Consider the following 24,323-nt stretch of genomic DNA (forward strand, 5'->3'; position numbering starts at 1 on the left):
GCAGGAAAAGTTAATGTAAAAAACCCCAAACTGAATTTCACCAACGCTGATCGTTGTCTGCAAATGAAAAACGGCATAACCAGGGGCGCCTGGAAGGAGCAGCGGTATAAGTACCTAATCCACCCACCGTAGAGTCCTGTCTCTGTATAGGGCAGTGGCTCTCAAACTTCAGGACCCCCACATTCATATGTATTTGGTCGCGGACCCCCATCTCCTACAGCAGGGGTCTGTTTGTGGCTCTAGAGCACACCCCTAGTGGCTCCCTTTAGCATTACAACATAATCGAACATTTCTTTTTTCACTTTTCTTTTCAGTTATGGTTTCTGTAGGAAGCCAAACGTGACAAACATTCTTAAGTTTTCCAATTTTGTAAAAATGTGTAGAATAAATATTAAGTTTCAACACATATGTCAACTAAAATTTACGTCATAGCATGCAGCTGAGAATGAGAGAGTGCTGTTGCAGAACTGCTGAAGAAAGTAGAAGAGAGAAAACAATCTTTTAAAAAGTGGATTGCATCTTCAAACTCCACCACTGCTGCTGCTAGTTTCGTTGCAACGCCGGGAGATAATAAAGCTTGGCAAGACGCATTATAATGTGTAATTTCTTTTTGCGGCTCCAGATAGATTTTGAATTCATTTTTGGTCGAAAATGGCTCTTTCAACATCTTGGGTTGCCGACCCCTGTCCTACAGTCTGGGGAGGCGCAGCCTGTCAACGGGGAATGTTCAATGGGAGGAGTAGGACAGAGCTTAAAGTACGTCCTCCCGGTGGGGGCTCCTCGCTGGAGTTGAGCCAGTATAGGGTACAACATCAGTGGCAAGCAGTGGGAATTAATTAGCGAGCATAACAACAACAAATGGGAGGGAAAAAAGGAAGATAATTTAGATAATTAGTCTAAAAAAAAGGAAAGTAACAAAAAAGACAAACAACTTAACTAAAACAAATCACCTCTATTGAGGGCACTCAGAAATAATACATCACTAAGAAAAAACATCTCTGATCAATGGCTACAAAAAAAATAAACAAAGGCAAACGCAAAAACAATCTGTGGAAGGAACTGAGAAGCAAAAGTACAAATTCTCCTTTCTCCTCCTGCCAAAAACAGCACCCCCCATGAGCCCACATACAAAGCCTGTATGGCGCACCGAAAAAGGCAGATATACAAGCTCTCGAGCTTGTACATCTGCTGTTTCCGGTGTGCCACACCGCCACGCGATTAAGCATATATATATACACCAGGCTTAAGGGACAAGTGTTATTTTTTTAGGAGGCGCACTGCAATCAGTCACCTCATTACCTGCACCGCTACACAGCCAATGTCCCACAGATTGATTTTTCCCAGTCAGCCAAATAAAAGGCAGAAATCACATTTAAAAGTGTCAGAACAATCTATCTCGGAACCAAATGCAAACAATCCCATAGAGACCACAGAAAAGCACACACCTAACGGGGCTAAATAACCCTGAATGCTGACCTAAAACGCCGAACAAATAAGTCAGCCACTTATTCACTCTGCAAAGGAAAACGGACAAATCTATGCCCTCTAGATATAGAAAAAAAGATATAGAAGGAGCTGAGAGTGTGGCAGCCAGGGAACCTGGGCAAAAACACAAGCTGCGTTTAATACGGTTTCGTTTTTAGGGGATAGAAAACGAAACCGTAGGGATAGAATGTTGCATGAGACGCTCTAATCGCTTGCATGTGACGTTCCAAAATGACAATCATCACTTTGCCTCTCAACAAAAACCTTGACGAAACCGTCACGACCAGCATATCGCCACCAATTCACCTGGAATAGGTACAAAAGCATCACATGGCATAAACGATTAGCCGTGGTCTGGATGTGATGAGTGGACCAATCTCATTCTGCCAGTTTATAAGATTACATTGGACTATACTGTTAAAAATGCCTGGACACACGGGACGGAACCAGTGTGAGGCACGGATATGGGCATTAACCCGACAAGCAGCAGGGAGCCGTATCACCTGATACCCCCTCCTCCGTCGTCACTACAGAGCACTGACCTTATCTTCTGCTCCCACTGAGCTCATGGATTAATTGCCTCACCACATGAAGCTAACAGCAGGTGTAGCACAGCCTTCCCACACTCTCATGACTTGCAGTGCATTCTGTGTGTGCGTGCGTGCGTGCGTGCGTGCGTGCGTGCGTGCGTGCGTGCTGTGTTTCACCCAGGTGTTGTCTGCTCCGTTATAGAAATGACGTTTGGAGAAATAAGATTTAAAAGTTTCTCAGCTCAAAATATATACCGTATTTGTAAAAAAAAAAAAAAACAATGCTACACTACCATATGTAATTGAATCACAAAACAATAAAACAAGATTACAACTTAATACATGTGAGATCTAATTCTCACAAACACGATACATTAATAGTTTGAAAGCAGTGGTGGAAAGTCATTATTTTACTCACATTCTGTTTTTCTACTTCATTTTTATGATGACCAAACTGAAGTACACCAGTACACCTCTGAGGAAAACATTTTCCTTTTTACTCCACAACAAGTATTAGACATTAGACAATTTACAGGTTACTTAAATTCAGATCATTATTACAAAACACACACAATTGAGCCCTATTTTACACTTAGCCAATTCAAAAATAGCCGATCCATAAGCTCACAACTCATGGCATTGCGACATGTTGTGAACTTGTAGATCGGCTATACTTTTGAACGATTGTGCCAAATTTAGAAAATGTGGATGAGTATTTTTGCTTTTGGTACTTAAGAGTATATTTGGATGCCAATATTTGTTGCAACCTTTTTCAAGTTTAATACAGGACTTTTACTTTAGAAAGGTACTTCCACCACCGTTTGAAAGTTTGTATCAGTTCTGAGGAAATCTGCAACAGCATCAATGAGCACAGTTTGCATCCATAAGCACTTTGTGGAATGAATCACTTTGCATTCTCATGTATCCTTGTCTGTGCTCGGGGCGATGATCTTAGAAAGTGTGACATTCAATGACACCCACAACTCCAGGGAAAGAAAGCAGCGATTTGCATGAATGCAGCTTAATTATACATGACATCGGGTTGAGTGGCCGGGAAATGAATGAATCTGCATAATATCCCTTCCCAACGTCTGGCTTCAGAGGAACTCAGAAGACAAACAAGGTTCTTTTAAAAAAGCATTGAAATAGTTTCATTGAAGTACAGAAGATCACCTCAAGAAATTATTGCGCACAGTATTGCGATATGAATTTAACAGAGTAAGTAAGTAAGTAAGTAAGTAATCTGTCCAACATCTGTAAACGTGCTGAACAACGTACGTGTTGCGAAGGCTTTCACTTAGAGTTCCATATATGGGATAACCCATAGTCCCATATATGGAGACAACAGTGATATCCAGCGCTGACATCAGATTAATGTAGAAACTCCAAAGATGGATATACACTGTGGTGCGGACAGGTGGTGGGGCTGGTCTGCTAATTTCCAGAAAATGGAAATACTCTCCGGTTTCACTGTCACAATTCTCTCCTACCTCATTTGAATTTCATGTGGTCACTGTTTCTCATCCAGTCAGGCTCACCATTGCAGTTGTTTATCGCCCACCGGGCCCTGCTGGTGGCTTCCTGGAGGAGCTGGACCATCTAGTCTCCCACTTCCCTGTCGATGGCTCTGGATTCATCCTTCTGGGTGACTTCAACCTCCCGACTGAGAAGCAGCTAGACCCACTACTTTCGTTTCTCGCCGCCTTTGACCTAGTTATTTCCCCATCTCCTCCTACCCATGAGGCGGGCAACCAACTGGACCTGATCTTCACCAGAGGCTGCTCTATTGCTAACCTGTCTGTCACTCCTCTTTCCAGTGAAAAGGGTAAGAAACTCTCTGATCACTACTTCATGTCCTACTCTCTCTCTCTCTCCTCTCCCCCCTCACAGCCCCTCCCTACCCACATGATTTCCTCACGTCACAATCTTCGCTCACTTTCCTCCACTGATCTTTCCTCTTCTGTTCTCTCTGCTCTCCCTGCCCCTGAATCCTTTGCTCTTCTATCCCCTGATACCGCCACAGATCTTCTTTTCTCTACTCTATCCTCTTCTCTCGACCATCTCTGTCCACTCACCACCAGGCCTGCACGCCAAACTCCACCTGCCCCCTGGTTGTCGGACTCAGTGCGGACTGAGAGACGGAGCCTGAGAGCGGCTGAGCGCAAATGGAGAAATGGCAACCTCCCGGAGGACCTTCTCACCTTCCAATCTCTCATTTCTACTTTTTCCTCCTCCATGCCGCTAGAGCGAACTCTCTCTCCTCCGTCCTGATACTCCTGGACCTGTCTGCAGCGTTCGACACGGTGAACCATCAGATCCTCCTCTCCACCCTCGAGGGGATGGGTGTCTCAGGCTCTGCACTCTCCCTGTTTGCATCCTACCTGACGGGTCGCTCCTACCAGGTGATGCTGAGAGGGTCTGTGTCAGAACCACACAGGCTCACAACTGGGGTTCCCCAAGGCTCGGTTCTGGGTCCTCTTCTTTTCTCTCTCTACACTACATCTCTGGGTGCTGTCATCCACTCCCATGGCTTTTCCTACCACTGCTATGCCGATGACACCCAGCTGATCCTCTCATTCCCCCCCTCTGATACCCAAGTGGAGGCACGCATTGCTGCTTGTCTGGCTGACATCTCGGCGTGGATGTCGACAAACCACCTGAAGCTCAACCTGGACAAGACCGAGCTGATGTTCCTCCCGGGGAAGGGCTGTCCGCACCGAGACATGGCCATCACCATTGATAATGCTGTGGTGACCTCAACTCGGACTGCGAAAAATCTGGGTGTGACCCTGGACGATCAACTGACGTTCTCGGCAAACATCGCATCAGTGACAAGGTCCTGCAGATTCCTCCTCTACAACATCAGGAGGATTCGCCCCTTCCTCACGGAGAAGGCAGCCCAGGTGCTCATCCAGGCTCTCGTCATCTCCCGCCTGGACTACTGCAACTCCCTCCTTGCTGGTGCTCCGGCATCTGCCATCAGACCTCTGGAGCTTGTTCAGAAAGCTGCGGCTCGTCTGGTGTTCAACCGCCCCAAGTTCTCCCACACAACCATCCTTCTCCGTTCTCTACACTGGCTCCCCGTAGCGGCCCGCATCCAGTTCAAAACCCTGGTGTTAGCCTATAGGGCAGTGAAAGGAACAGCTCCTTCCTACCTCCGGGCTATGGTCGATGCCTACACCCCTGCCCGACCACTTCGGTCTGCCACCTCGGGGCGACTGATTGCCTCGTCACTCAAGGGTCCTTCTGGCCGATCCACACGGTCACGACTCTTTTCTGTTCTGGCCCCACAGTGGTGGAATGAACTCCCCACTGATGTTAGGACAGCAGAGTCACTGCCCAACAGTTTTTGTTCCCTACCTATGTTGAATACACTTATTGTAAGTCGCTTTGGATAAAAGCGTCTGCTAAATGACTGACTGTAATGTGGTGACATCATCGTAACACTAGACTTGCACAGCATAAAAGGCGGCTCCCATGGCTTCTAAACCGGATTCCAGGCAACGCACGCGGTATCTCCAACTGGTCAACATATACGAATCAAGGTATCTGGCTTTACAACCCATATACCTTGAATGGCTTGTATTACCTTGGGTACGAGTCTTCTAGATGAGACAGAATAACTGGCTAATGGCTAAGCAACTCGTAGAGCATTGAAGTAGAGGTTTCTACATCCCGGTTAAGTTCGTATCGAACACCACTGTAGCGGGTCCTAACGAATTAATCAGCACTGGTTCGAGCTATTTTACAGTACGTCTTGGAGCACTGCGCAAGCTATCCAACACGCTTGGTGCTAAAGGCAGGTCCAACATCTACAAGACCCAGGCCAGGAGCATTATGGTATACTCCTGCCTAGCCTGGATGAATGAATGCCTCTCCGACCACTCCACAAACATCATTGGGGTAGATGAGGATCTTGCTCTACAGCAGTACGCCATAAGCAAGCTGAGTCATCGTTGCAGCAACAACTGTTCTCTACAACATCCACACTCCCATGCTGTCCAGTCTGGACCTCAAAGCTCTGCTAGTCTGCTACCCCAAGCTCACACCACAGGTCGAATCACACACAAAAACACACACACACACATGCACGCACGCACACACACACACACACACACACGCACGCACGCACGCACACACACACACACAAAAAACTTAACTTAAAAAAAAACTTAACTTAAAAAAAAACGTAAAAAGGAAAAACGCACACAAAAAACTTAACTTAAAAAAAAAACTTAAAAAGGAAAAACGCACACAAAAAACTTAACTTAAAAAAAAACTTAACTTAAAAAAAAACGTAAACAAAAAACTTTTTAAAAAAAAACCTAAAAAAGAAACACGCACGCACGCACACATACACACAAAAAAAACTTGAAAAAACATTTAATTTAAAAAAACTTAACTTAAAAAAAACCTTAAAAAGTACATAATTTATTCTAATTGTTATTGCAATTTACGAGCTGCGTTCGCTTCCCGCGTTTGCGCGTCTTACTTGTATAGTATATATGTATAGTTTATATGTATAGTGTCATTATATAGATATGTTCTAGTTACGTTCTTAGCTTACGCATGTTTCATGATAAATGCATTTTATATATGTGATGTATTCCCATGCTTTTGTTCTTGCCTAATGTAAATCGCTCTGGATTAAGAGCGTCTGCTAAATGCCTAAATTGTAAAATTGTAAATTGTTGGGAGACATTACTTCAAGTAGTGTTCATGCCTTCAAAAAGAGGCTGAAGAAACACCTCTGCAGTATGTGACTGTTATCCCACAAAGCTTCAAGGACTTTTATTCATCCAATATTCATTTTTTATTTACCCCAGACTGAGTAGCTGCAGATCATTGATAGGCTCTATGAATATGATTTCTCAGAGCCTGTATCTGTTTAAGCTTAATACAAAATAAAATAGTTTGAGGAGAGGAATTGCTGGTATTAGCCAAAGTGCGGGAGTCTGTCTCCGCTCCACAAAGCGCTATAGACCCCTATGTTCATTTGGGGGTCCTCAACACGAAAACGTTTGGGAACCACTGCTCTACAAGGTGCACACTCCCATGCTGTACAGTCTGGACCTCAACGCACTGCTAGTCTGCTACCCCAAGCTCACACCACAGGTGGAATCACACGGAGGGTACTACCAAGGCACACCCTGGAAACCCCCAAGTCAAACACCAAATGCCTTGACAGGAGCTTTCTCCACTCTGCTATTGTCCATTTGCAGACCGCGGCCATCTTATCTTACCATATAAGTTAATGGCAAGGTGCTACCTAGGTGCAACTTCCCATTGAGAGCCCATTCATCCAAACAGAAAAGTCCCATCTGATTGTATTACACAACGTCAAACTCACCAACATTGCAGCTGTACGAAAAGCTTGAATTATTCTCTTTCTATCCTCAAAGTGTTTGTTTCATAAAAATCCACTGTAGACATGTTATGAGTTACTTTCTGTCCTTGCAGTTTGGAAGTGCTCGTTAGATATCACTCGACAGCCCTGCGTAGCACCTGTTTTGAATTTGCACATAATGCAGGAGGCAGCAGGACATTGCTTTACTCAATAACAACATGGAACAGCCTTCCATGTGGTTCCTGCGGTTGTTGGGAGACATTACTTCAAGTAGTGTTCATGCCTTCAAAAAGAGGCTGAAGAATCACCTCAGTATGTGACTGTTATCCCACCAAGCTTCAAGGACTTTTATTCATCCAATATTCATTTTTTATTTACCCCAGACTGAGTAGCTGCAGATCATTGATAGGCTCTATGAATATGAATTCTTAGAGCCTGTATCTGTTTAAGCTTAATAAAAAATAAAATAGTTTGAGGAGAGGAATTGCTGGTATTAGCCAAAGTGCGGGAGTCTGTCTCCGCTCCACAAAGCGCTATAGACCCCCATGTAACATCACACAGCACATAACCAGAATTGTCAACACACTGGGCGCTCGGCTGGCGCAGTGCCGGCCGGGTACCAGTGCCTGCCCTTCAACACGGAGTCTGGGGGTTCAAATCCTCCACGGTGCATCCGGTTCATGGGAGGACAGCCAAGCGGGGAGGGTGAGATTTGTCACTACGTGTCAATTAAGACTAAATTGGGGAGAAAGAGGGGTAATAGAAAAAAATAAAAGAAAAAAGAAAGAAACTAGGCCACAAAGCTAAATGTGATACATTTGGGCGTGTCCAAGGTTATTATGAGTGACAGCCTTGTCACCCAACCGTGTGTCTATACTCTCGAGGTGAAGAAACGGTCTGCATGGAGAAAACAATCATTTAAACTAAGCTGTAGATGTGAAATGAATGACTATTGAGCAACTGCATGACCTATTTATCCGCTGAAATGAGTACCGTACCGTAGGTTGTTTACCCTAAAGCTGCGAGTGACCCACAATGGGTTGTCTCCATCTCGCCTCCTCCTCTGTGCCTGGCTGTCAGCGCTGCTATCGGAGACGAGCTGCTGCGTGAGGCGCAGGATAACCGCGTCCGGACGGGAGCTGTCCCCGATGGATGGTTGATGCACGGCATGTTGTTTACCTGTCTGTCTATCTGTCTGTCTACACAACTCCTAGAGAAGTGTTTCGCAAACACTGGTTTGGGGGAGCCATTTTTGGACTGAATTCATTCACGACTTTAACTTTATGTTATATGAGCTTGTTATTTATAGGTTCTGACAACTCTCCTAGCTGTGTTAGCTAATCTGAGTGAGAGGGAGGGGTTGTAGGGTTGGTTAGATCAGGCTTTGAAGGTATGGGGGTGCCATACCTTTGGTTGCTTTGTAGGCCAACATCAGTGTTTTGTACTCTGTTCGAGCAGCAACTGGGAGCCAACGGAGGAAGCGGAGAAGGGGGGGGAGTGGGGGGGGGGGGACGTGAACATTTTGGCTGGTTGAAGACCGAGCGTGCTGCGGCATTCTGAATCATGTGGAGGGGCTTAAGTGCACAAGAGGGGCTTAAGTGCATTGAAACTTGATGCTCAATCAGAACATGCCAGAGTTGTGATGCTGCCGCTGTGAAATAGGAGTAACGCCTGCTGGCTTTCCCAAACTTTTTCAGCTCAAGGCACAAAAGAGCAATTTTAGAGTCTCCCCAGGACCCAAATTTCAATGTACAATATGAATTAACGACAAAAACCCTCAAAAATAGCAAAAATAGTATATCTGCTATCTGTCTCTGACAGGCCGGAAGGCTGAAGGCCGAATAGTATGTTTATCGCTGCTGTCCATCCGTGCACGTGCGTGCATGCGCATGCATGTGCAGCACATTTCTGGCACAGTTACCGATGGGTATAGAGGGTATGCGCATGCATAAAGTGAGTGGCAAAGTGAGTTTAACGTTGTTTATTACATGGCTTGGTTGAATGCTTGATTCTGATTGGTTTATCGCTGAATTCAGCGGTGAGTTATGTCTTGATAATGACCGCTCCGCTCTATAACAGACCTCTGCCTAATCAAACCCTCTGAGCACCAGCTGCGCCCCGCTTGATTTACTGCCGTTTCCAACGTGACAGCCATGTAAACACACACACTATGTGACACACAATGTCATTTACAGCTAAACATTGCTCTCAAAAATGTTTTTGAAAACATTTGAGCGAGAAATAGACGAAGCAGTACCCGAAAATGGATTCTATTTATTTGATCAACTCACTTCCTTGTTTTCCGACAGTGCTCCAGCCCTGCAGCCGCAGGGCTGGAGCAGCCAGAGGACACTTTTTTGTTGTGTTTTGGGCCAATTTATTAATTTATGTTAGGTAGCCATGTAATAAGCGGGATAATATCTGGCTAGGTGGTCGTTGTTGGGAGATAATTCACCGACAGGGTGATTAACCGCCTCGTTGGTTAAACTCCCTGTCGGTGAATTATCTCCCGACAATTACCACCTAGCCAGATATTATCCCTTACTTAACGTCATGTAATTTCTGTTTGGATGTATAGGTTGTTAAGGTCAGAAAGTAGATTTCTGCCACTCAGTAGCGTTCCCGCATAACTTCTGGGTATGATGATGATGTCACGTGCATATACCCTCTGTTAAAACCCATTTTGGGCGGGAACCCCTTTTGGTGTTAGCATTATGTTATGCTTTAGCTATTGAAAAATAGAAGATCTACAAGCTCGTAGCGCGCCACTCGTCTGCTATTTTTGAAAAATCGAAGAACCACTGACATAGAAACATAGCTTTTTCAGAAAACTGTCAGAATGTAGAAGACATTTTTAGAATCTGATCTCAGGTCAAAATGACTTCAAGCCCAAGGAAGAACCTCTGCCCCAAACACTGCAAAATATGACCCTCTGGCTGACAATAAGCCTCTCTGACCTACAGTAGTAATAGAAGAGGAACAACTAGCCTTGTAGTAGCGTTTCTATTAATATCTACTTCATAACTATGTTTGTCAGTTATATAATTCGCTTGACAAAAACGTCAGGTGTTTTGAAATCTCTAAACTTGAAGAGTTCTTATCCGACAAGGTCATAGCCACAATAATTATTCAATTTCTATCCGGACGCTCCCATCCCATGCAACACATCTCTCTCTCCTGCCCCAGAATGTGTGCGTTTTGCTGGGGCTGCGGCGGGTTGGGACGCACGCCTCTGGAACTCTAACAGACTCTGCTGGATATATAGGGGTGTATATGGAGAACATGCTCTGCTCTCTACAGCATGCCTAACCATCTGCAAAAGAACAACTCTGAGAATGTGTTCATGGCAATTAGGACAGATTTCCCAACTTTGAGATGTTTTGATAACGGAGCCAGGAAAGGCCTGCAACCTGAACACGGAGTTGGGGAAGTTTCCTCTCCAAACTAGCACATTTAGACCCGAGTTAAAAAACATTCACTTTGAAAGAATATATATTCAAAGATTTGCGCCACATTTTTACGATTTTTTAAAAATAGCAGACCTACAAGCTCGTAGCGCGCCACTCGGTGGCGCGCTATGAGCTTGTAGATCTGCTATTTTTCAATAGCTAAATTATAACATAATGTTTAAAACACCAAAAGGGGTTCCCGCCCAAAAGGGGCTAGAGCAGTGTGATACAAACAGTGGTGTGATCGCGACCCAATTTTTTTATGGGTTGCGAACCCATTATTGTGGGTTACAAGCAATATCGGTATCGCTTATTTTTTTTCTCCTTTTCTGTTATTATTAAAAAGAAAAAGAAAAAGGATCCTCCAGAATATGGACACTGGGGTTCAAGTGGTTAATGTAGTTGCAGGGAGGAGAGGACACTGGAGCAGGGAGGACATTTAGCCTTTTGATTTAAGTGCTTGTACAGTAAACAGTCTTCCTCAGGCCTCACTCAGACCTTTACTGCATTGCTGTATGCTTGTTGGATGAATGTTGTGTAGTGTCATGGCCGCCCCAATGCATTTCCAATGGGAGTCACATGGTTTGACACAACATTGTGTTGTATGAGGGGGAGGGGCGCAGTCGAAACACAGCTGGAAGCCATATAACAGCATGTAGTCCAAAAACCATGTGACTCCCATTGGAAATGCATTGGGGCGGCCATGACACTCACAACATTGACAGCGACCATGACACTCACAACATTCACAATGCAGTAAAGGTCTGAGTGAGGCCTCAGAGTCATGCAGTGGTGGAAAAAGTACTCACATTTACTGTATCAATACTGCAATGTAAATATACTAAGGCTAAATATACACTGGAGCAGGGAGGACATTTAGCCTTTTGATTTAAGTGATTTAAGTACTGAGTAAATGTAAGCTACTTAGGGGGGGGGGGGGCACCAGCACAAATGGCTGTGATGGAACTTATGGCCTGCAAGTGTGTACGGACCTGCAAGCTTTCAGATTGCTCCTGCCTTGCCAACCAATTAAAGCGCACAGAAATGTGCAAGCTACAAACATGAAGTGAAACTGATTGATTATGTGATGATAATGATGAAGATGATGAATACTGAAGAATTGATATTGATATGACAGTGATGATTATGATGATGTTCATTGGTTAAAGTGAGTGAAAGGCAGATAATTCTTCATTTTTTGCCTCTGTATGACATGTTTTATTCAAAAAACAGTTAGGTGATTTTTCATTCTGTGAATCTATAGTTGGTGTCTTTGAAGGCTGATAACTGCAACTAAGCTACCACTTGGGAACTGCTATCATGTTGAAATATTATCTAGGGATACAGACCTTTTCAAAAAAACATGATAGCATTTGCCACCTTGAATGTCCCTCACTAGTGAAAATCCTGGTCTGGGCACAAAATAACACCTGGTCCTCTTTGGTGGGGACGTAACAACTACAAATAACACCTGGACCTCTTTGGTGGGGACGTAACAACTACAAATAACACCTGGACCTCTTTGGTGGGGACGTAACAACTACAAATAACACCTGGACCTCTTGGGGGGTGGGGACGTAACGACTACAAATAACACCTGGACCTCTTTGGTGGGGACGTAACAACTACAAATAACACCTGGACCTCTTTGGTGGGGACATAACAACTACAAATAACACCTGGACCTCTTTGGTGGGGACGTAACTACAAATAACACCTGGACCTCTTTGGTGGGGACGTAACAACTACAAATAACACCTGGACCTCTTTGGTGGGGACGTAACAACTACAAATAACACCTGGACCTCTTTGGTGGGGACGTAACAACTACAAATAACACCTGGACCTCTTTGGTGGGGACGTAACAACTACAAATAACACCTGGACCTCTTTGGTGGGGACGTAACAACTACAAATAACACCTGGACCTCTTTGGTGGGGACGTAACAACTACAAATAACACCTGGACCTCTTTGGTGGGGACGTAACAACTACAAATAACACCTGGACCTCTTTGGTGGGGACGTAACAACTACAAATAACACCTGGACCTCTTTGGTGGGGACGTAACTACAAATAAATGTAAGAAAGCCTTCTAGTATGAAATTCTCCTTTGAAGTCCAAAAAGTAGTAAATACTTATTATGCAGATTCACACGTGTATAAAATGTATAAAATAGTAGATCTACAAGCTCACAATGTGACGCACCATGACACATTGTGAGCTTGTGCATCTGCTATTTTTCAAATGTCCGAAATGCATATAGAGGGCAGAAGTGGATAATGTATATGTTTTGTAATAGTAATCAAAATCTACAACTAGTAAACTAAAGTTTTTAAATAATTGTAGAGTTGAGTTAAAAGTATAATATTTGCCTCTGAGATGTAGTGGAGTAGAAGTATTCTATTGAAAATTGGAAATACTTCAGTAAAGTACCTCAAAATTGTACATGCAGTACTTGTGTAAATGTAGGCTACTTAGTTACTTTACACAACTGAAGTCATGGCATCTTTCTCAGAGTAGGGCATTCACTTCTAGTCATTTTTACTAGTCGACTAGTTGCTTAATGCCCTATCTCAGAGTCATGATTCTGAGGAAGAAGCCGTAGACATCGAAACGTCAGTTCCCTGTTACTATCCCATTTACGCCTGACGTCAAAAAAAAAAAAAAAAAAGTCTTCTAAATCCTGACAGTTTTCTGAAATACCTATGTTCCTACTGTATGTCAGCGGTGCTCAATATTTCATGTCAAGGCACCTTGGCCGGTAGCTCGAGTCTGACAGTGTGCCGCGGGCTCGACTCCCGATCCCGACGGCCTTTACTGCATGTCACTCACCCATCTCTCTCCCCCATTTCCTGTCAGCCTACTGTCTGTCCCTCTATAAAAAAAATAAAAATAAAGGCGAAAGCCGCAAAAAAAGAAAACGTAAAAAAAGGACCCCAAAAATTATAATGTAATTGGCTGCCGACCCCCATTTGAAAATATGTTGTTCCAGGGACCTCCCAGAAGCAATTAAAGAGTTGAGTTAAAAGCTTTCGCTCTGAAAGAATATAAAGATTTGCGACTTTACAGGATTTTTCAAAAATAGCAGATCTACAAGCTCATACAAGCTGATATCGCTCATCTACAAGCATCATCATCTACAAGCTCATAGCGCGGCACCGAGTGCCACGCTATGAGCTTGTCGATCTGCTTTTTTTCCCAATAGCTAAAGTATAACATAATGCTTAAAACACCAAAAGGGGTTCCCGTCCAGAATGGGCTATACTAGCATTGGTCCATCCCTGAATTCAGTGGTGTGTTATATCTGAATAAACCCTGCTGAGCTCCACAACAGACGTAACGGTCTAATCAAAGGCTCAGAGCACCTGGCTCATATCAATCCGCGCTGCCTGCTTATACGCCGTATCCAATACAGCTGTCGTGTAAACAAACGCACAATGCAATTTATAGCACAAACATTGCTCTTAAGAATGTTTTTGGGAAATATCTGAAGCGAGGAATAGACTTGTTGACGTCTGTTCCTGTGACCCATGGGATCCTGCAAATCAATGGAATAAAGACCCATCCGCTTCGCGTCTCGATCATCTAATCATCCTGTCGGGGCTTATTTCTCAACAATGACCAGCTCGCCGTCAATGGGCTCTATGCACTGCACGCCCACAGCATTTTGGAAAGAACTTGGGCCCCTTCCCCAGTAGTCTGGGGTCCACCTATGCTTTCTATGGCATAGGCAGCTCCCGGCAGGATCCACCGGAAGAATCTAGACGCAGCTGCGCGGAATGAGACTAATTAATTAGAGCGACAGAGAGAGAGAGGAGTGTGTGTGTGTACGGGTGTGCGTGTGTGCGTCAATTTAACAAAGGTGCAGACGATCAGAAATCAGCAGAGAGTGATCGATGTTTGCGCTACTCTATGCCGAATTTAAGTGAACTCTGTCCCAGACTTTTTTTTCTCCTCCCTGGAAATAAAAATGTCTGGGTTTCCGAGGCTACTTCCCACGTTCCCCTGCAGTGACGTACTATAGGAAGCATAGGAGGTGACCCCCATGGGCCGCAAGCTGCACGAGAGGCTGCGAAGTTGCGCGAACCAAAATGGTCATGGTGACCTGATGAAGATCAAATAGAGCGAAACGTTGTCAGAATTCTCAATGAAGAAAGTCTTGTGTCCTCCCTATATGGTGTGTGGGCTCCATCCATCATCTACTAAAACTCAGTGGTGTTTTCCTGAAGAAAACTACAAAACGTTGACAGCTGTGAACTCTTTGGTTGAACCGTAAGTGTTTGTGTGATGAATCCTATAGCTTCAGTCCGTGCCGTCTTCTCTCAGTGTAAACAATGGTTTTGCAAGTTTCATTAAGCTCTAAACATCGTCCATTAGCTCAATCTGAGCCCTAGAAATGCTTTAGATAGCGTGCGTGTAGGTGGAGTTTTTGGATATTCGATGACGTCACAGCATGCGAGCTACCGGAGGCTAGCGACGGATAATAATAATACTCACCAGTAAGACGACTAAGGGCGAGGTCGCGTGCACGCATCCTTGTGGTTAAGAGTGTCCGCCCTGAAACTGGGAGGTCGGGGGTTCGATCCCCGGCCGGGTCATACCAAAGACTGTAAAAATGGGACCCAATGCCTCCCTGCTTGACACTCGGCATCAAAGGGTTGGATTGGGGGTCAAATCTACTAATCAAATGATTCCCAATGCGGGGCACGCTGCGGCTCACCGCTCCAAGAGATGGGTCAAATGCGGAGAACAAATGTCACTGCAGTAACGTGTGTGACAAATCGTATGACTTTGACTTTGGGTGACAGCAGACTGCTGGGCGAGCACTGGCGCTTTGGCATGGGGGGTAAGAGCTTAATTTTCGGGCCTGTTGAGAACTCTAGCTTTCACCGGCTGCCGGGCGTGGCTGCACTAATAACTTTGGGGCAGGCCCGTCTAGAGTTTAAATGGACAGGTATCAGTCAAAATGGATGGATGGATGGATGGGGAAGGATCAACATAATATGGAATGTCAGAACAGGTCAGCTCCATATATGGAGATCTAAGGGTTTGAGGTCAGATGTAGAGTTGCTGGCCAATATTGATGACATCAGGGATCTCCATATACGGGCTTAATATTGATGATGTCAGCGATCTCCATGCCATCCCTGATGAAGTCACGTGATGTCACGTGCACGACCAACCAACACACTGATGGTACTACGGTATGTATGTATGTATGCATGCATGTATTAATATTAATGTTATTATGAAATTATAATGTACAATTTACATTCAATTATCATTACTAGCCCTTACCCGTTGTGAGATATTGCCCCTAATGAATTCATTATTAATCATTGTGTAAAATCGAAAAAAGGGCTTCGTTAAGACCTCCATATTATTATGGTCAATGCCTGTGTGAAAAGTGGGAGTGATTGGTGCAGGTGGTGAGGAGATACGGCGGTGTTTCAGACACACACATTCAGACATTGTCAGAATTATAGTATGATGATGATGGATACTGGTATTCGTTTTAAATGTTACATATTATATTAATATAAGATCATTCTATAATGAGTAGAATAGTACTATTAATAATATATGACATGACTAATAGTGTAATTAATGTACTTTTTTCTGCATGTTCTTATTTGTGTTATATGATGTGCCTTGGCACTGTGTGCGTGCGGGCGTGTCAGAGAGCTGTTCCATAATTCATTCTTTCTTCCTCCATCACACAATTTATACCGTGTAAATCAGCCAGCGGCTTTTACACACACACACACACACACACACACACACACACACACACACACACACACACACACACACACACACACACACACACACACACACACACACACACACACACACACACACACACACACACACACACACAGCTAAGACCTCTCAGGCTGCAACAGCTGCTCTGTCTCTCTCTTTCTACAGTTAAACACAGTTAAACGTTTGACCGCCAGGATAAATTAATCTATCTATCAGTCATTGCCAGGGTTTTATCGCGCGGAACCCTTATTTTGAAGAGCCAAATATCCGTAACCGGATGTTACAACGACACAATGCTGTGTGTGGTGTCTTGACCAGTTGCTGTTCTCTCGGTCGGTGGTGAAGAAACCCGACCGCGAGTATCACAGCGCCTTCTGTCGGCCGTTGAAAAACCTTGTTTTCACCAGAAACGACATTCAATGCACCGATTTGGAGATACAGGCCATTGAAAGCAGCACATGGAGTGCAAGTGGATGCACGCGCATCTTCAAAATGGCCGCGGCCACTGCATGTTCCACTTTGACTGTTATGCTAACGAGAGAGCTACCGATGCGATCCGATCAAAACATGGATTAAAGAATATAAACCTGGGAAACTTAGGCTACGGTTCTGGAGCACTGCACGACTAATTTAATCCTACGGTTCTGGCGTGCTGCACAACTAATTTAATCCTACGGTTCTGGCGGGCTCCGTGTTAAATGAGAGTAGAATATGACAATATGTATGGAGGAAGGAAGGCACTGGAGCAACTCAAGACAGTTTAAGCCCTTCATTTATTTACAGGGTATGTATGTATGTATGTATGTATGTATGTATGTATGTATGTATGTATGTATGTATGTAGATCTTCCATTAAAGTCCAGTTAAAATGTTGTTTGATCTGACCTTCAATGTTTAAGATGTTATTACTTTTCATTTTTTTAAAGCAGCATAGTCTGTGCTCTGGTTCTCTGTGTGGAAGGAATGCCCAGAGGCTAGAATGTGGAGCCAGGGTGGAGGTTGATAGAATGTGGAGCCGGGGTGGAGGTTGATAGGATGTGGAGCCGGGGTGGAGGTTGATAGGATGTGGAGCCGGGGTGGAGGTTGATAGAATGTGGAGCCGGGGTGGAGGTTGATAGAATGTGGAGCCGGGGTGGAGGTTGATAGAATGTGGAGCCAGGGTGGAGGTTGATAGAATGTGGAGCCGGGGTGGAGGTTGATAGGGTCAAACAGCATTGTTCTATGTTCAATACTCTGAGCACACCGGAGCAGTTGTGGAAAGAAAAACTCACGTTTTTGAGTGGTGCAGCCACTCCAAGGACCAGCAATGTGTGCCCCTTTGTCTGTCTGTCTGTTTAGAGTACCAACAGGGGAAAAAGTTGCAACGCCCCGTCACCACCAGCTATGGGACGTAACATCTGATCACCGTTTACCTCGGCTACAAACAGGATTATCAAACCTCCATATAAGTAGGGATGGGTATCTTTAGGAGTCCGGTACCGATTCCGGTTCTGCTGATCGATTCCAGTTCTTAACGGTTCCCTATTTCGGTTCCAAAATGTTATAAAATAACTTAAATAAGAGGTAAAATGTTTATTTACATAAAACAAAAAAGCTCAATGTCAATTTAAGTCTATAAGTAATGAATAGTGTAACATCCTCTCCTTTATTCAACAGCTGAGCCATTTGTGGATAATAGTGAGCTATGTTTTCCTTATTTTAAATATAATATAGATATATCGATTCTGTATTTACCCAGGGCACTAGTGTTGTATAGGCTACTTCTCTTACTACTAACTACTGACTGACAACAACAAATAAAAGAATGTCTGAGATCTGAGAGCAGCACACGCACGCACACACACACACGCACAATTTAGGCATTTAGCAGACGCTCTTAATCCAGAGCGATTTACATTAAGCAAGAACAAAGAATAAAAAAGCATAGCAATACATCAAATACATACGAAGTAGTTATCACGAGTCATACGTAAGCTAAGAGCGTAACAGTGGAAAATCTATATAATGAAACTATGCATATATATACTATACAGTGCTATGTTTACATACAATGCTATAAGTCTACATAAACTGCTCTAAGTCTACATAAAAATGCTATCTAAGATACATAAGTTGAGTCTTTTCATACGCCTGTAGGAGGTTGAGGCTATGTCAAGTACTACGGCAAGTGCTATGGGCACTGAAGAGGTGTGTTTTCAGACTCCGGCGGAAGATTGGGAGCGAATCAGTTCTGATTGCAATGGGAAGTGCATTCCATAGTTTTGGAGCCAGAAGGGAGAAGAGTTTGGGACGTGTGGAGCGTTTGTAGCGTGCGATCAGACTTGCAAGATATGGTAGTGCCATACCTTTGGTTGCTTTGAATGCCAGCATCAGAGTTTTGTACCGGGAGCCAATGGAGGGAGCGTAGAAGGGGAGTGACATGTGAGAATTTTGGTTGGTTGAAGACTAAGCGAGCTGCGGCAATTTAGATCAATTTGCATCAGGAGTTACAGGAGTCAAGTTTTGACATGACTGATGTCTGGATAAGGAGCTGGGCTGATTCCTGGGTGAGGAATGGTCTAATTCGTCGTATGCGCACGCACGCACGCACGCACGCACATGCACACACACACACACACACACACACACACACACACACACACACACACACATGCACACACACACACACGGCGCGTAGCAGGGATTAAATGATTGACTGGGCAAATTAGCTGATTGACTGGGCAAATTAGCAAATTAGCAGCTAATGGGGGGGGGGCGGTAGCTCATCTCCGGCTGATAGGTGAGAACGTGTTTGCCGACGTGTTAATGGAGGGACCATTGAACAGAAATTGTCATGCACAAGGGCTGCCAAAGTAGGCTAAGACAAGATTTGTGTAAAAAAAAGAAAAAAAACCCCACAAAATTATTTTTTGAGTTTTCTAAAATGGTCAAAATAGCTTGTGCTGCGACATAGAGTTTGTGAGCTTGTAGATCTGATATTTTGGAATAGCCAACGCTATAATCGAAAACACGACGCTCATGTATTGCCGTGACAAAAGAAACATGAACCATAATCACGAGAAAAACAATCTCTGGTCAGGCACCCAGCTTTGTTTGTTTGAACAGTACTGGTTCGAACTAGTAGTAGAATGGCAGCAACGTGCGTGTGTGTGTGTGTGTGTGTGTGCACGTGCGTGTGTGTGTGTGTGTGCACGTGCGTGTGTGTGTGTGCACGTGCGTGCGAGCGTGCGTGCGTTGGATCTTGAAAACATAGACAGATAGATACCTTTATTATCCCATGGGGGTAAATCAGTAAACAGTAGACATAGAAGACACCCCAGTGGCTTATTAATCTACTGTCAGGCGGCATTTTGGATTCCCCATTTAAACACGAAGTGGCGACAGTAAGAAAAAGATGGACTGTTATTGAGATTGTAATATATTGCACACGGTAGAAGGTGAAATAACAGCGTCTGCTGGGTCATTCATAGGAACAGCAGGCTGAACGAGAACCCGGAAGTGAGCCTTGGATAAGTCTTATATAAATGCACCATTTAACCATTTAGTTGCAGATTAAACCATCTTAAACTATATCATCAGTGTGGTGTAAAGTAATAAATCAAAAGAAGTGAACAAAGTTTTGGCCTCGGAGGTTCAAAGACGGCCGATTTCATTTCGCCACAAAAGTGGCTTCAAAGCGCTCTGTAGAAACCAATGGGGCTCGCTTTGCCCATATGTTTACAGTCTATGCGGGTTTCAACCTGCCTTTTCATTTTACAACATTTTTGATCTTATCTTTGAAAACAATCAGCAACATCAATATTGTTCATTTACCTGTTGTCGCTCCGAGCTTCCTGACCATACAGGAAGTGCTCCTGTTGTACAGTGACGTGATTGGTGGATTCGTTCTTGCTGATGGTGACAACGGGGTATCCCATTTGACAAGTCCACTTGTCCATCACCTCGCTGATGTCGATGTCCAGCCCCTCTGAACGCATCGCCTGGGCGGGCGGGCGGGCAGGCAGGCAGGCAGAGAGACAAGCAGAGAGAGAAATAAGGATTGTTTGTTTATGCAAAAACATTGACAGGTTAAGAGAGAAACAGGAAGATATGCACAAAGTATACTACTACAGTATGTCAGTTGCATTGATCCAAACCACAATCAATGCATTGATCGTTGAATTGATCGTGCTCTGAAAATTCACGTGGACAACGTGGTCCCGACGTCACTCACTCTTGATTAATTTGGTGGCAGTAACATTAGCGTTTCCTCGCCGTCAGTTGACCAGATGCAGTGGTTTGATACACAAGGGGGCCATTGTCATTTTTCAGCTTTTTACATATTATGAAACTACAGAATGTAAGCTTTCATATGATATCGTTGCAGTCAGGAGGAAACCTCATAACTCCATTTTTGAGGTTTTTGATTTTCTTTTGCATAAATCAGTGCTATTGAACACCCTTTACATCTGTGAGTTGTTTAAGAAATATTGAACCAATGGAAAGTAGTAAAAAACGCTTTGGAGAAAACCTCTTAACTCCATTGGACCCTCAAACTGTCTGCTAAAGCAACTAACTCCACCACCGCTTCCCCTCTCATGCAAGTCATTGACAATATATGAACTCACAACACCGTCTTTGATGGGGCAGTATTGCTTTGTTTTGAAGATATAAGGTTTTCTTAATTTCCTGAAAAACGCATCATTTTAATTTCCTGAAAAATGAACAATTTGGAGTTAAGGTTTCTTCCCGACAGCAGAGATATATTGTTCAATAATTAAATTGGAAAATATTTGAAGGAGATATGACCAAATGTCAAACTGCCATTCTCAGTTGTTCATTTTGGGAACACATTTCTTATATGATGCAATATTAAACAGGTCTATGGGGATTCAGAATGGGGGCGGGGGGGGGGGGGGGGGGGGGTGTACGTGACCCAGGTAGGAGGCATAAATTACATCAGACTATTTGGTGCTCTCTGCCGCCTTTTCGAGAGTTTTGGGAGTCTCCCTCATCCAGAAAAGGTTGAGAACCACAGGCTTAATGAGCAGTTTTTGTATAAAGGTGTGACTCATGTCTGTAAATCTAAATGAACAGAGAGAGAGAGAGAGAGAGAGAGAGAGAGAGAGAGAGAGAGAGAGGTCCATTATGTCAGCTCTCCTCTCTCTCGCTCTCTATTTATAGTGTTTTCCTCTCTCAGTTCCTTCCCTTTAATTACAGCTTCCTCTCTCGTTCTCACTCTGTTCCTGTTGTTCTCCCGTCATCACATTTCTCCTCTCTCTCCCCCTCTACCCCTCTCCCCCCCCCCCCCCCCTCATTAGCAGGGTTTAACCAATTTAGGCCTGACCTCGAAATTTAAAAAATGTCTTGTCTAAATCCTCCAGTTTTCTGAAGTACCGGTACCCATGTTTCAGTGATGCTCAATATTTCATATCAAGGACCCCAAAAATTATATGTAATTGACCGCCGACCCCCATCTGAAAATATGTTGTTCCAGGGACCCCTCAGAAGCAAAGATTTGAGTTAAAAACGTTCGCTCTGAAAAAATATATATTCCAAATTTGCGCCACATTTTCACGATTTAAAAAAAATAGCAGACCTACAAGCTCGTAGCGCGCCACTCGGTGGCGCGCTATGAGCTTGTAGATCTGCTATTTTTCAATGGCTAAAGCATAACATAATGCTAACACCAAAAGGGGTTCCCGCCCAGAATGCGTTAAAGAGACTTTCTTCATATTCCATCTCTCGTTCATTTCTCGTCTCATAATGTGTCACTGCTCTGCTCTCCTCACTCTCTCTCTCTCTGTGTGTGAAGATATATTATTATATTTATGTATTAACTCGTGCACGAACACAGTGTCGAACATGCTATTATAAAGCTCGAGTCTGACAGTATTAATTGTTATCATTAAAAACAGCAGTCTGGAATAATGGTAATTACATAGCAGCCTATATATCACATCAGCGCGCACGCACGCACACGCACGCGCACACGCACACGCACGCACGCTACCTGAGAACATTTGTTCCAGAGGTCCTGTCTTGCGGCGTTGCCGAACATGTGAGTCGTCAGATAATCCTAAAAATACCAACAAAAACAAAACAGAAAGAAGACAGGTTATCAACTGTAACAAAATATGTTTTGTTCCAAAACAATAAGAGGCCAAGGCAAAACATAATAATAAAAAAAAAATCAGTTTGCGTTTTCATTTCATACGAAAGCAGAACATAATTACATAGTTAATTAGATTGACCCAGCGGTTGGTTTTGAAAACAAAGCTAATAGAATGTGTTCAATTGAAAACCACTCCGACCATGAAATTCAGCAATTCACAGTTCTTTTCACAGACTATTCAATTCAACCCCAGCTCACATTGCGTGAAGAGAAGGTGTTGCATTATTTCTATTCACATTGTCCTGGGCTCCGGGTCCTTTACAAAGTAAACCATGAATGTAATTGGTCACTGAAGCAAGGCTGAAGTCTTTGATCACATTATTGACAAGGTGGTCAGATATATACAAACAGATATATACAAACAGATATATACAAACTCACAAAGCCTTGCATTGTGAGCTCTGCTGTTTTCTGCTGTTTTTAATACTTATTTTGTGCAACAATCTTGTATGATGAGGTTTGGCATTAATTTACGAGGGAAAAAAAAACATAAAATTGTTGAAATATGGAGATTTGAGGTTTCTGCGTGCATGTGGGCGTAAGCGTGCACGTATGCATATCGATGTGCACAAGTACGAAAGGGAGAACAGTGTGTGTGTGCGCGTGCGTGAACACGGGGAGACCTCTTTGTGTCATGGTTCGCATTCATTTGAATAAATACTGCAGAATTGACTGCAAACTTTGAAGGCTTTTCAAAGGATTCTCACACACACACACACACACACACACACACACACACACACACACACACACACACACACACACACACACACACACACACACACACACACACACACACACACACACACACACACACACACACACACACACACACACACACACACACACACACACACACACACACACCATTTTGACGGAAGCTTGCCCAGGCATATCAACGGTAAATGGTGCATTTATATAGCACCTTTATCCAAGGCGCTTTACATAGATTGTGCATTACATTCACACTCACATTCACACACCGAAGACGGCGGAAACCATGCAAGGCACCAACCAGCACATCAGGAGCAATTAGGGGTTCAGTGTCTTGCTCAAGGACACTTTGACACCAACTCTGGGGGAGCCCGGGTTCGAACTGGCCTTGCGGTTACGATCCAGCCACTCTACCCCTGAGCCACCGCCGCTCAACGGTTGTTAACCCATTTTGGGCGGGAACCCCTTTTGGTGTTAGCATTATGTTATGCTTTAGCTATTGAAAAATAGCAGATCTACAAGCTCATAGCGCGCCACCGAGTGGCGCGCTACGAGCTTGTAGGTCTGCTATTTTTGAAAAATCGAAGAACCACTGACATAGAAACACAGCTTTTTCAGAAAACTGTCAGGATGTAGAAGACTATTAGCGAAGGGTAGTGATGCACAGCAATGAATAAAAAAAAAGACAGAGATCTAGATTCAGACGCCTAATGCAATCTCATTTCAAAATTTGAGCAAGAATGTTACAACACTAGCTGGCTGTCCAATTAATTTGAGTTACTCTTGTGTTTTTGCTGCAAGAGAGAGACTTTAAAGCCACAGTAGTTGGCTCCAGGTGCTACATTTTGAATGTAGTAATGTTCAGCAACCACAGA

General features: G+C 43.9%; 1 protein-coding gene across 1 annotated transcript in view; it reads right to left on the reverse strand.

Moving 5' to 3' along the window:
- LOC306916760 (thyrotropin-releasing hormone-degrading ectoenzyme-like) overlaps positions 1–23,127 on the reverse strand; it is a gene marked incomplete at both ends in the record, with an annotated part of 72,287 nt that extends 49,160 nt beyond the window's left edge. Inside the window, 3 exons of the mRNA XM_079494775.1 lie at positions 20,394–20,560; positions 22,573–22,638; positions 23,116–23,127. Coding sequence (XP_079350901.1) covers positions 20,394–20,560; positions 22,573–22,638; positions 23,116–23,127 — 245 coding nt within the window. The remainder of the gene's footprint in view (positions 1–20,393; positions 20,561–22,572; positions 22,639–23,115) is intronic.
- Positions 23,128–24,323: the final 1,196 nt, after the last annotated feature.

This window comes from Electrona antarctica, assembly GCF_951216825.1.
Source record: "Electrona antarctica genome assembly, chromosome: 23".
In the NCBI taxonomy this organism is placed as follows: domain Eukaryota; kingdom Metazoa; phylum Chordata; class Actinopteri; order Myctophiformes; family Myctophidae; genus Electrona; species Electrona antarctica.